At 44.0% G+C, this 12,524-nt stretch overlaps 1 protein-coding gene across 1 annotated transcript in view; it reads right to left on the bottom strand.

Moving 5' to 3' along the window:
- Positions 1–12,524, bottom strand: part of Htt (huntingtin) — a 153,146-nt gene that overhangs the window by 8,933 nt on the left and 131,689 nt on the right. The window contains exons 54-61 of the mRNA XM_057772523.1: positions 10,998–11,098; positions 9,996–10,150; positions 9,492–9,631; positions 8,362–8,444; positions 6,853–6,983; positions 6,582–6,711; positions 4,947–5,102; positions 1,467–1,657 (exon numbers count right to left, since the gene is read on the bottom strand). Of these exons, the coding sequence (XP_057628506.1) occupies positions 1,467–1,657; positions 4,947–5,102; positions 6,582–6,711; positions 6,853–6,983; positions 8,362–8,444; positions 9,492–9,631; positions 9,996–10,150; positions 10,998–11,098 (1,087 nt within the window). The remainder of the gene's footprint in view (positions 1–1,466; positions 1,658–4,946; positions 5,103–6,581; positions 6,712–6,852; positions 6,984–8,361; positions 8,445–9,491; positions 9,632–9,995; positions 10,151–10,997; positions 11,099–12,524) is intronic.

The raw sequence follows: 12,524 nt of genomic DNA, 5'->3' as shown, positions 1-12,524 counted from the left end.
GCTAACTTGTAACACTCTATATCATGGGATCACCAGTTGGTACCACCAGAAGGGACCTGGCTAGCATATGATTTAGATCAATGTCACCATAAACAAAGGAACCACACATCATCTCTTCTACCCTTTCAGATGTATTCAAATGACAATGTCACATCTAGGAACTGGCTACTGCTTTGTATGTGACATGGGACTCTCTGCCCAAAGCACTGAGCAAGGTCTACTTATTATCTGACTGGACACTGTAAGCGCCTCATACCCGCCCCAGTTCTCTTTGTCCTCTTCATTCCTCAGCAGATTGTGCCTTCACATAACCTGCTCAACTCTGCCCCAGGCCAGGACCTGGAATTGCAGGGGGTGGCTGTTTGCTTACCTTGCACACATGTAAGCTACTATCCAGCAAGGACTACAGGGAAGAAAGCACCTTCCTACAAGCCGCTATCCCTGTCCCAGCTCGATTTGCCACTGACTGTTGGGCCCCTGAAATGCACTCCTGCTCACCTGTCAGCAGTTATGTCTGTCAGCCTAAGACCTTACCATCTCCAAACTTTTAACTTTACTCTGCATTTCTCAATCGACAATCCACCACAGAACAGCCGGCTTTTCCTCCAACTCCCTTCTCATCCCTAACTCATGTCCCAAATTCTAAGTGCCCAGTTGTGTTCCATCAGGGCCACAGCTCCTCCCTCTGCTTCTAAAACAGAGCTGTAATGGGCTTAACTTATTATCAAAAGGACCAGCAATATATTCATGTGCAGCTGTATGTAAGACATCTTTAGGGGAGGTGGAGATTAGAGCAGGAGTAAAGGGTCTCACAGAAAACACGGGGCTGATCAGAAACCAAAGAGGAAGCTAAGTCTGGTGACAGAATAAGGAAGCTGGTCCACATCAGTGTGCTGAGTGCTATAGGAGAGTGATGCGAGGCAGGACTTTTCATCTTGCTAGAGATGAAAGCTTCTGACAAGGACACAAGTATATGTGTCCTTGTGTCTCATGGCTACTATTTCCTAAAATAGGTACACTCCTGTCACCTACTAGAACCTGGCATATACTTTGTTACTTCTAAAACAGGATCTCATCTGTAGCCCCGGCTAGTTTCAAACTGATGCCAAATTTTCTGCCTCAGCCTCTCAAATGCTGAGATTATAAGCATGCACTACTATGCCAGTTCTACAGTTCTAGCATATCCTTTGTTTTTGTTTTTGTTTTTTTTTTTGTTTTTGTTTTTTGAGACAGGGTTTCTCTGTGGCTTTGGAGCCTGTCCTGGAACTAGCTCTGTAGACCAGGCTGGTCTCGAACTCACAGAGATCCGCCTGCCTCTGCCTCCCGAGTGCTGGGATTAAAGGCATGTGCCACCATCGCCCGGCTCTAGCATATACTTTTAAAGTCAAACAGGGCTCTTCTGTTTTATTTTTTATTTTTGTTGCTGTTAAGACCATACTAAAGCCCACCCGCCCAGCCCCACTCACTGGGCTATTCCTTTGAGATTGGACAGCAGATATTCACTAACAACTGGAATGAGCTGCTTTGCAGTGTCATCCAAGAGGTCACACTCCAACACATAAAGGATGCCATGCAGGGCTCCGATCTGGCTGGGGAGGTGGCTGCTCCTGAGTGTGCTCTCCAGTAGGCGGCTGACTGGTTCTGCCACAGTTTTGTCCTGAATACAAGCACAGACATGAGTTGCTGGAGACGGGTTGATTGCTGACTGCCAATGGCCCGAGTCCCTAAAACTGAAAGAGCCTGGCTATAATCTAGCACACAGCAGAAGTCACACGGGGGCAGGATTCATGCAGGAAAGGTCGGTGTACAGTGCTGACCCTATATAAAAATCTGAATTTGAGAGAGGATCCACCTTATGTGGAAAATGTGATTTGTGCCTACACTTGCTTTCCCTTTTGGAGTGGTAGGGTGCTCCTATAACCTGCCTTAACTGACAACACTGGATTCTGAGCTCTGCTGCCCTCTGTAGAACATCTCATATGTGTTGTCTACTCCTTGTCTACCTACTGGATGAATGAGCTGTGTTCTATATGACTATTCTGGAACAGTATTCAAACCTGGTTTACTAGGCTTTACCCAGGAATTCTCTCCCCCAGCTAATTCTGCCTCATGTCTCTTCACTATAATTAACTTTGGTCTGGCTCCTCCTAGCAAAAGCTTGTAGGTAGTTGTGGAGCTCTTGACACTAATTTGTGCCAACCTAGACTGACATGGTATCACTTTCTCTGGGTATTCTAAGTGTGGCAGTGGATATTTTGCCCAGACACCCAGCACACACATTGACATAGGACTCCTCCAGCAGTGAAGACTGCTGTTGTGTGATGCACTCCAGTAGCAGCACGTCAGTGTCTGTGACCTACCAAACACCCTACCAGGAAAGGCTGACTGAGGACTCATTTGGTCTCATGACAGAAGAGGCCATCTAGTGGTAGAGGTGTATATTTTTAATCCCAGCAATCAAGAGGCAGAGGCAGGTGGATCTCCGAATTCAAGCCCAGCTTTGTCTACAGAGTGAGTTCCAGGACAGTCAGAGCTATCACAAAACAAAGAGGCCACCCAACCCTCTCCAGGGGAGTCTGTATCTAATGGTCTTGGGTTAAAGAAGATTAACAGTCCTTGCCAGTTACTTCCTTCTCATCCCCCTTCCCATAACCATGTGTTCTTCCTCAGGATAGTACAACCAAGGCCTCTAACCACACTTCTTTAAGCATAACACCAGTATATGTTGTTGAAGGCTGCAAATCTAACAGTGAGCAAAGAACAGTGACAGTTTGGATGCATGCTGTGGAACACTAACCTCTGGAGGACATGACACAGTTGTGCCATGTTGAAATCAGAAGAGTCGGATTACCTGCATCCACACAAGACTCTCACAAGTACAGAACTATAATGTTCCCTCATAGCATGGGTAGTTAAGGACCAAAACCTGAACCTCAACATACTGCACATAATCCTTACCCAGCTGCACTTGGACTTGGGAAGGTTAACTGAAGAGGGAGAAGGGTGCTATGTCTCCATTTATGCAGCTCTTGGGGTTACATTACCCATGCCATGGTAGGACGTTTTAGTGTGCAGCTGTTTTGAAGTCACTACAGTTCCAATAGATAAGTCTTCATCCATGCTTATATGAGGAAAGCCAAAAAATACACTGGTTTACAAGCTGGACTTGGATCATCAGTGACCTATCTGAGGTGAGCAGACCTTTGCTCAGGTTTCCCCAGGAAAAGCAATGCAGCAGTGCAACACCATCTCTAGCAACACAGGGCAGCTGAAAGCCTCTCAGAAGACAATTGCCTTCAAGGACAGCCGCCTCTGTACACAGAGCTGGGAACTGGAGCCAGTCACCATTCCGCCTTGGGGTTGTTCTTTAAAAATCACCATTATTTGCCTGATGCATTTGATTTACATTTTGCCCGAGGAACCTGGGCCTGAGCACAAAACCACAGTTACAAGGAAAGTCAAGCCACTAAAGTCCCCCCATGAAGGAAAATAGACCTCCCACAAGGACACAGTCCTGACAGCACCCAGAAGATGCCTGCTTTGAAGAGTGTGCTCACACAGGGGGACTAAGTGCTCATTGTTCCCGTTCTCTGGATGATGCTAAGCATGGCCACCCATGCTGTATACCTGTACTAGCCTCTAGGTACAGTGACAACAGGTTCTAACAAGGGAAGACATGGCATATATGGCACATGGAAAATGGGCTCCAACAGGCTCACCCACACCACTCCCGCCAGTAGCCTCAACTATTTCAAGCACAGCAGCCACTCATGTGTCTATTGAACAAGTAAGTTTCTTTTTTAAAAAATTAGTTTTTGTATGTGGTATACAGTGTATACATGTCCACATGTTAAATATGCATGCGCATTATGGGAACCTGTAGAAGTCAGAAGAAGGTGTTGGTTGTAAGTTGGCAATGTGAGTGCTAGAAACAAAATCAGGTATTTTGTAAGAGCACCAAGTGTTCTTAACCACTGAGTCCTCTCTCTAGCCCTGAACAAGTAAGTTTCTATTGTTATTACAAAAATGGATTCCAGGAAAAATATATTAAACACATGATGATAAGTTTAACATGTAATGATAAATTTTAAGCTAATTTAAAAACATAATATTTTAACATTAAGTGAAAGGGCAAAAGTGCCTGAGCCAACAGTTTAGAGTCACTTTACTTTACCGGCCATGCTGATGCCCTTCCAATATGTACCAACAAGAGGTGGAACACACAGGTAATTATTTTTATGTATGTATCTGACATATTTTCTATGAGAACCACCTAGTATGTATATAGGAAAGGCAAAACCAAGCAGTACTAACCAAATTCTGATAAATCAGCAGCAGAATAATGCTGATGAGTGGGGGAATCTAGGTATCAGGTATCCAAACAACACTTGATTTGGGATTTCCCAGTACATATCTGCTGTCAATAAATCGCCCTGTCTAAGGTGTTTGTGACAGCAGCACAACTGGACCAAGACAATCATGATGCTAAGGACAGATATCTACATTTCCCAATGTGGGAGACCTGTGTAAGTCAAACAATACAGTGGGATCCAGACCCGACCAGAGAAATGGAGTGGAGCTGTCAAGATGATAGACTGGCCATGTACGCAGGCATGGTTCCAACATTTGGGCTGTCCCAGTGCCCTCACACTTTTTGTCCTGGAGAGGTACCCTACTATAATGGCATAAAGGCCAAGGGGCACAGGTGTTTCAACCATGTTCACCACAAAACATCTCAGTTTCCTGTGGGGATGATACCAACAGGTACTGAGTTCTTTTAGCTGACCAGAGCTGTGGTTCACATGTGCCAAGGACCTTACCCTGGGACAGGCCTTTGAAGTATGCAGATGCAGATGCACGCAGCACATTTGACCAATACCAGATCCCAAAGCAGAGAAGTCCTAAGTGCTTCAATGGGGGCAGCCTCTGCACCACCTCTCACTCACCATACCAAGGACAGCAGCTGCCTTACAAGTGGCAGGTACTAGGTACTGAATGAGGATTTCATCTTCTGAAGGGTGCACTCTCCGAAGTTCTGTCAGCGTTAGATACATCATTTCAAACTGGGTGCGTTCAGTGAATAAGTCTGACACCACGAGAAGCTGGAGACATGCAAGATCAGAACAAGAAGAAGAGCATTACACCCAGAGGAATGTAAAAATGTAGTCTAAAATGCAGTGGGTGGCAAGGCATGGGAAAAAATAGGGGAATCTTCAGTACTGATTGGAGAGACTTAAAATACAGAACGTAGAAGTAGTAACAGAATATCATGTTAAAAATGCCTATGCATATACACTACAGATGGAGGAAGAGCTTGGATTTCAGCTGCCACATATACAAGGGTTATCATTTTCAGGCAATGTCCATTAATACAGGGCCACGTGCTCAAAACTCCTAGGAGCAAGAAATGGGCAATCATTTCTCTCTGTTATCATTGTTACTTTAATTTATTATCATTGAGTGTGTGGATAATGTATGTGTATAAGTGCAGGTGTGCACAAAACCACAGCATGTGTGTGAAAGCCAGGAAACCACTCTTGAGAGTCAGGTCTCTCCTTTTACTGTGGGTTCTGAGGATCAAACTCAGGCTGTCAGATCTGCTGCATAGGAAGCACTTTAACCTGCTGAGACATCTTGCTGGCCCCACTATCACTTATTTATTATATATCTATTTGTTTTTTATTTATTTTTATGTGTTTGGGTGCTTTGCCTACATGTATGCTGGCATACCATGTGTGTGCTGTACCACAGAAGCCAGAAGAGGGACTCAGATCCCCTGGAACTTGAGTTACAGGTGGTTGTGAGCCCCCATGTGGGTTCTTGGAATGGAACCTGGGTTCAGAAAAAACAGCCAGTGCTCTTAACTACTGCTTTCTCCAGTTCTCACTATCACTTTTAAAAAGACCAAGCGACTATTTTAGAGCCTTTCAATTTTTCTTTCCAGCCCTGTCAATATTGATAGATGTCATTCATAAAACAAACACCCTATGTTTGGGGCTGTAGAAGAAGAGCACGAAGTACGAGACTATTTATTTGACCTATCTACTTATATCTAAGAAGGGTAATGTCTAGGAGTCCACAGCTGTTTATCACCACCCTAGAAGAGAGACAGATAAGGTGGGCCTTTGGAACTGTGACAGCAACTGGCATATTACACACTGGTGCTACATTTGAGAGCATTTACCTGCTCTGGATCTGAAAAAGAACATCTGTCCTGTCACCATCACCAACTTCAAACACTCGGTCCCTCCAGACCTGGGAGGCTGTAGGAGTTCCTTTACAGGTTCTGAGACATTACAAACTAGGTGGTGTGTGTGTTGTGTGTGAATGTATGCATGTGTGTGTTTATGTCTATGTCTTCATATGTGTCTCTCTGTGTATCTAGCAAATTCATGGCACATACAAGTATGGTATGTATGTATTTATGTATATGGTATCTATCTAGTGCATCTATTATGGTATTTGTATGATGTGTCTGTGGAGTGTATTTGGTACATGTGTGTATGTGTATGTATGTGCATGTGTGTGCACAGCATCACACATGCTTCTGGGTGTGGGGAAAGAGGGGAAGGTAAACTTACAGACCGAACCACTTCACTGATCAGGATGACAGGGGTCTTTCTGGCTGTACTGGATGGCAGGATCCAGCGGCTGTACAATTCAAGCAGAAACTGCGAACAGGAGTGAATATCAACCCCAGCACGGTGTTTTCTGCAGAGTGTGAAACATGGATATTTTCCCCACACATAGATGAGAGGTTCACCTCAAGATGGACCCCAAACATATCAAGTGATTGAGAAGAAATTTCAAATTGCTTATTTTTTTTTTTTTTTTAAAAAAGCCAGTATAAACCTGGAATTGACTGGAGACACAGGTGGTGATGTTGGTGCAGGAACATCAGCCTCTTCCTCTTCCTCTTCATCCCATTCCTCCTCTCTCAGGGGTGTGATATTGTTCCCTAGCCACACAGAGTGTATGGATACCTGCCACAGAAGCAAGAACCAGATTTAAAGTTCTTGTTGGGTAGGTACAAGCCAGTCTACTACTCTGAGCACATAAGACCACTGTAATGATCTATCCCTTTCAAACCTATATGTACTGTCAGAGGAGCCCTTGGTACAAAGGCTAAACTGTTGGCAGAAAAACTCTGACCTTAGGTTCAAGGCTTGAATGAGTGTCTGAAAAAAGTATGAAGTAAAAGAGGCTCCAGAGAGTGACACTACAGTCCCTGGAGAAATGGGACCATACACAGATTTTATAAACCTGGTTCCCATTCATTTGTGTTTTCCAGGAGTAGACCCTGCTTTTCTGGGCTAATTGTTTAGAGCCATTTCTCCAAGGATGCAGTTGGAGATGTAATTGTTTTAGGACGGTTAAGGGGCAGCCAAGAGCCCCAAGCCCCCAAATGCACCTCCAGATGAAGTGGGTTTTGCACTGACCTCCCTTCTGATTGCTCCTCTACAAACCCTCCTGCATTTTCCCTTATGACCTCAGGTAATTTCAATGAAGGCAAGCTGAGAATTGTGGATAAATTCCAGTTGTCAATGTTCTCCACACCTAGCTCCTTGCACCATCTCTTTCCATAAAATGCAAAGTGGCAGTTCATCCTAGTAGCATTTTTTTTTTTTTTTTTTTTTTTGATAGCTGATATGGTATCCCAGGCAAGGCAGGGCTAAAATGGACCCACACAGTCTTACTATATTCAGCTTACAGACACTGGAACTGGAACTCCAGTACTGAAGGAAGCAGAGTTAAATGAACGCAACAGAGCCAGAAGGGATACAGTCAGGGACATGGGACCCTTGAGCACGGTCAAGTACCTAGGGGGCCCAGGTATCTTGTTTATCACATCTTTAGAAACACTCCATGAAGAGCACATCACATTCTGACTGTCACTATGACTTATCTTAGGGCAGAACTTTCTCTGCAAAGGTAGGAAGGAACAGAGGGGTTTGTCTAGAAAAGCAGCAGGTACCACAGCTCCCTGACCCCTGCAATCAGCAGCTGTCAACTATCCTTATTGTTCTTACTAAAGTAATGCTACCTGCTAAGCTATGCACTCAGTTGCTCTCTGAACTAGCAGCCAGGAAGCTTTCAGTGCTGCATCTGACTGAGCAGCTCTTAGCTGACTTTATTTTGTCATTCCTAATCTTTCATGCTTCTTAGCTCTCTCCTGTCTCATATCATTACACTATGTTTTATAAACATCTGCATGCTTATATGCAAAATATATTGAAATCTAGAATAAAGTATGTAAATAAAACTTTTAAGTGCGGTATGTGGCTCAAGCCTGAGGACAGACAAGGCTGGTTATAAGTTCAGCCTATAATCCTCAGGAGGGAACGGAATGGTGTAACTGACCTGGCCCAGCTTGTAGCTCATGTTGCCTAGCTCCCGCTCTGAGTTGATCTGCAGTAGTAGTTTGTCATGGCTGATGAGGGCACCTGTAAAACATCAGCATAGCACTGCATAAGACCCTGACTGGCTGGACAGATGTTTGCCCAATCTGGTTATCCTCTTCATTGGCAAGATGGCTCAGATATACAGAGGCCCAGGAGGTCTTGGAGTACTGTCACTTGGCAACCTTTTGAGCTGGGAAGTCTGGTAGGCAAACTAGACTCATTTCCTATGGCTGCCTCAAGCTAACAGTGTTAGATCTCACACCACCCATTCTTTCCCCAAGGCACTCTGATGTTCTTAGAGCTGTATTCTGAGTTCCTATAGCCATCTATCCACACCTTTCTCAAGACTCTACAGAGCAAGTATGTCATTTCTCACCCACTCTATTGGCTCAGACAGAGGCTCCTCAAGGTCTAGGCCCATGGCCATTTAAAGTCACACTGCTCTGTTAAATTCAATGTTCCCAAAATCATTTTGAGATACACAACACACTGCATTTCCATACAGAAACTTCACCAAATAAAGTCTTCAAGGTACTTAAATTCCTAAAAGAATGAGGTATTTATAAGACTGAAGCAGTTTGTTCAACAATAATGAGGGTGATGGCAAAGGGAAGGGTAAAGAAGTTTTGGAGGGGGTTCATTTAGTATACATTATGCACTTGTATGAAAATGTCTTTATGCAACACAGTAACTTGTACAATTAATAAACACAATGGAAAGAAAAAGAACCTACAAAATTCTCTTCATTGAAGCAAGATACATCCTGGTGGTACAAGTCCAGACAAAGCATGAGACTTGTGAATGGGGGCAATACACTCAGCATGCAGCCTTCTTGTTAAGCCACAGCAAGAATGCTAGCCATGGCTGAACAGAAGGCTCAGCGGTTAAGAGCACTGACAGCTCTTCCAGAGGACCTGAGTTCAATTCCCAGCACTCATACGGCAGCTCATAGTTGTTTGTAACTCCAAGATCTCACAGACATGCAGGCAAAACACCAATGCATATAAAATAAAAATAAATAAACATTATTTAAAAAAAAAAAAAAAAAAAGAATGCTAGCCACAATCTTGTTCTAGTTCCTTCCTGTACCTGTAGTAGCTGGCAACAGGGAAGGGACAGGATCCCAGGATTGGTGAGAATGGTGAGTGGCAGTATTCTCTCTCTGGGAAACCATTTCTTGGATCTCTTGTTCTACAATCCCTCTGATCATGCTCAATTTTCTTCCAAATCTAAAATTCAGAACCAAAAGAAAGAACATGTTTGCTTTTTTCAAACATCACAGGAATGAAAACCATCAGGACTTCTCTTTCACTTGCCTGAAGTAGCTGGTGTAACAGCAAGCAAACCCTGCAGCAGGTGCTTATTCCTGACCCAGAAGTCTGAACCTGAATACCCAGTGAAGCTCATATAATTTCACACTAAATCTTCAGGTTGTCACTAATGACCAAAATGATCTATATCCCTGGGCAGGGCCACAGACACATATTACATCAATTCTTTTAACAAAGGAAAGGGGATGGGAATTTAAAGTGGAGTGGGCTACCTCACCATCCTCTGCAATACAATGTAGCCCACATAGAAACTCAGGCAAACCTGGTATCGAGAACCTTCAGAGGCTTGTTCCGGGGCTGTTGCTCCAAGCAGCTTACAGCTGGATTGCCAGCCACAGGCACAGTCATTGCACTGAGCACTAGAGAGGTGATGGCCTGCACAGCCAGGACATGGATCTGGGTCCTTTCTGTATCTTCCTAGAAAAACAGTCCACACATTGACAACATGACAACAAGATACCAACCACTTATTCTGCCTCTACTTCACACAGAGCCCAAGGGCCATAAGGCTTCAGAGAGGAGAACTGGATTCCTTAAGTCCTGTGGCTTCCCATAGCCAGAGTCTTTTGTTCAAGTTTGTTTGGCATTGGTCACACATCTATATACCTAGACCTTGGAGTAAACCTGAAATATGCAAATATTTGGCATAGAACTCCAAATAGGCATTTACCTCAGAGGACATTGCTCTTAAATACTATCATTTGAGGACACTGGCAACCTGGCAGTTACAGAAACGTTGGAAGATGATCTTGACGACTTGTGACTATATAGATTCACTCTCTTATCTGTCATCTGCACAAGTTCATTTCACATCTCTCAGAACCAAGGGCTCATATCCCAGTACTTTGAACATACAAAATATGGTCGTTATTCATGTCTTATTAGCATGGTGTACATTAATACTAAGCAAACAAAACCTGTAAGATAATTAAAAACAAAACAAACAAGAAGCAAGAACATGATCTGGATTCATGGCCTTTTTTGTTTAGTTCAATGATATTCCTTCAGATAATGATAAATGAACAACAGAATGCAAAAGTGCTGACAGAGAACAATCTTATTGATCACTGATGTGGAAGGTATCATAGTAAAAGTTGCATCCTAGCTACTGAAAGCCTCAGTCTCCAAGCCTCTCAGAGGGCTTGTCTTTACTGTGGAGCATCAGCTGAGATATGATCACCCTGCTTTCCTATTCCCAAACAGTCACCAAGCTGCCATAGCTACAGGTTCCTACTAAGCCACCTTCTAGCTATAGAAGTCTCACCTCTGGTGGGCTCTCCTCCTGTTCCATCACCAAGGGCTGGGTCACCAAGACACCAAGGAGGGTGGCCCAAGTTTCTTCGAACTGGGTACGACTGGTCCACCCTGGGAATCAATCATTACATTAGATAGTTTCCCAACTCTCCAAATCCATGAAAAAACACTGACAATATAACACCTTCAATGATGTTCCTAGCACAAGATCTTCAGGGCAATCCTATAGCATAGGGAATACCAGTCTCTCCATTTACTATGAAGGACACTGTAATACATGGAAGTCAGTTATGCTATCAAGGTCAAGAGGCACAGGCCAAGTTCAGCAGCCCAGACTGCCCTTCAATTCCCCATTGTGTGGTACAGTGACAAGGATGTCCACACAGGTTTCACTCAAGCAGGCCAGGCTACTCCTGTCTACTAAGCATTTTTAAAGTGTCACCTTAAGTTTGACCATGAGATTTCAGACCAGACCACAGAACCACATACATGATAATTCGGACTTTATAAAGCTGGTGAGATTAGTGTCAGCAAAATGGCTGACAATCTGAGTTCAATTCCCAGGAACTACATGGGAAAAGGAGACAACCAATTCCTGCTAACTATCCTCTACCCTCCATGTACACGCTGCACTATGGGCATGTTCATGTGAGTCCTGTCTCCATAAAGTAAATAAACATAAATAATGAAAACCACTCAGAACAGATTGGAAAAGCATGGCATTGGGTTGGGAACACTCCAGCAAGCAGCAAAGGCAATCTAGGAGGCCATTCCTCAGGTTCACTAAAGAGCTACATCAGAGTAAAGTTCAACAAATGACTGCATTTGGTGTTCCCACCATGAATCAAGAAGATCTGCAGCACTCCTTGTAAGGCAAGGATGGAACAAAGATAGAAATGAAAAATATCAAATGCTGGGATCTCCTGGAACATAGGGTATGACTCAGACTCAAATGAGTTTGAAGGGAGTTTGCTTAACTAGTGATTGGTGTGGCAGGGCCCAGCCCATATATGTGGGACCACTCCTGGGGTGGGGGTACTGCATGCTTTGATAAAGCAGGCAGAGAAAGCCCTGGTGAGCAAGCTGGTAAGCAGCATTCCTCCATGGCTTCTACTCCTGTTTCTGCCTTTAGGTTCCTGTCCTGGCTTCCTTCAGGGATAGACCTTGTGCTATCAGGAGAAATAAACCTTTCTTCCCCATGTTGCTTTTGGTCATGGTGTTTATTAAAGTAACAGAAACTCATGAGAGTTGCCTGATTCCTACTCAGAAGTTACTGGGGACAGTGATAAACTGTTTAATTTATGGACATAGGAAACTGAGGCAGGCTGCTGAAATCTGAATAAGAAAACTTGAAGAAGCCTAAGGTACTAACATGGATCAGACAGTGGATCAGGTACCTGGGCTCTTCCAGGAAATACCCCAGCAGGGGAAGGCTATGAAGATTATAATCACACTACCCAATCACACCCTGTGGTGGTTTGAAAGAGTTTGGTCCCCTTATTTGCATATTTAGCCCCCAGTTGATAAACTGTTTGAG

Source organism: Chionomys nivalis, chromosome 6 (genome assembly GCF_950005125.1).
Source record: "Chionomys nivalis chromosome 6, mChiNiv1.1, whole genome shotgun sequence".
Classification (NCBI taxonomy): domain Eukaryota; kingdom Metazoa; phylum Chordata; class Mammalia; order Rodentia; family Cricetidae; genus Chionomys; species Chionomys nivalis.
Note: the sequence above shows the minus strand (reverse complement) of the source record. Positions and strands in the feature narration are given on the sequence as shown.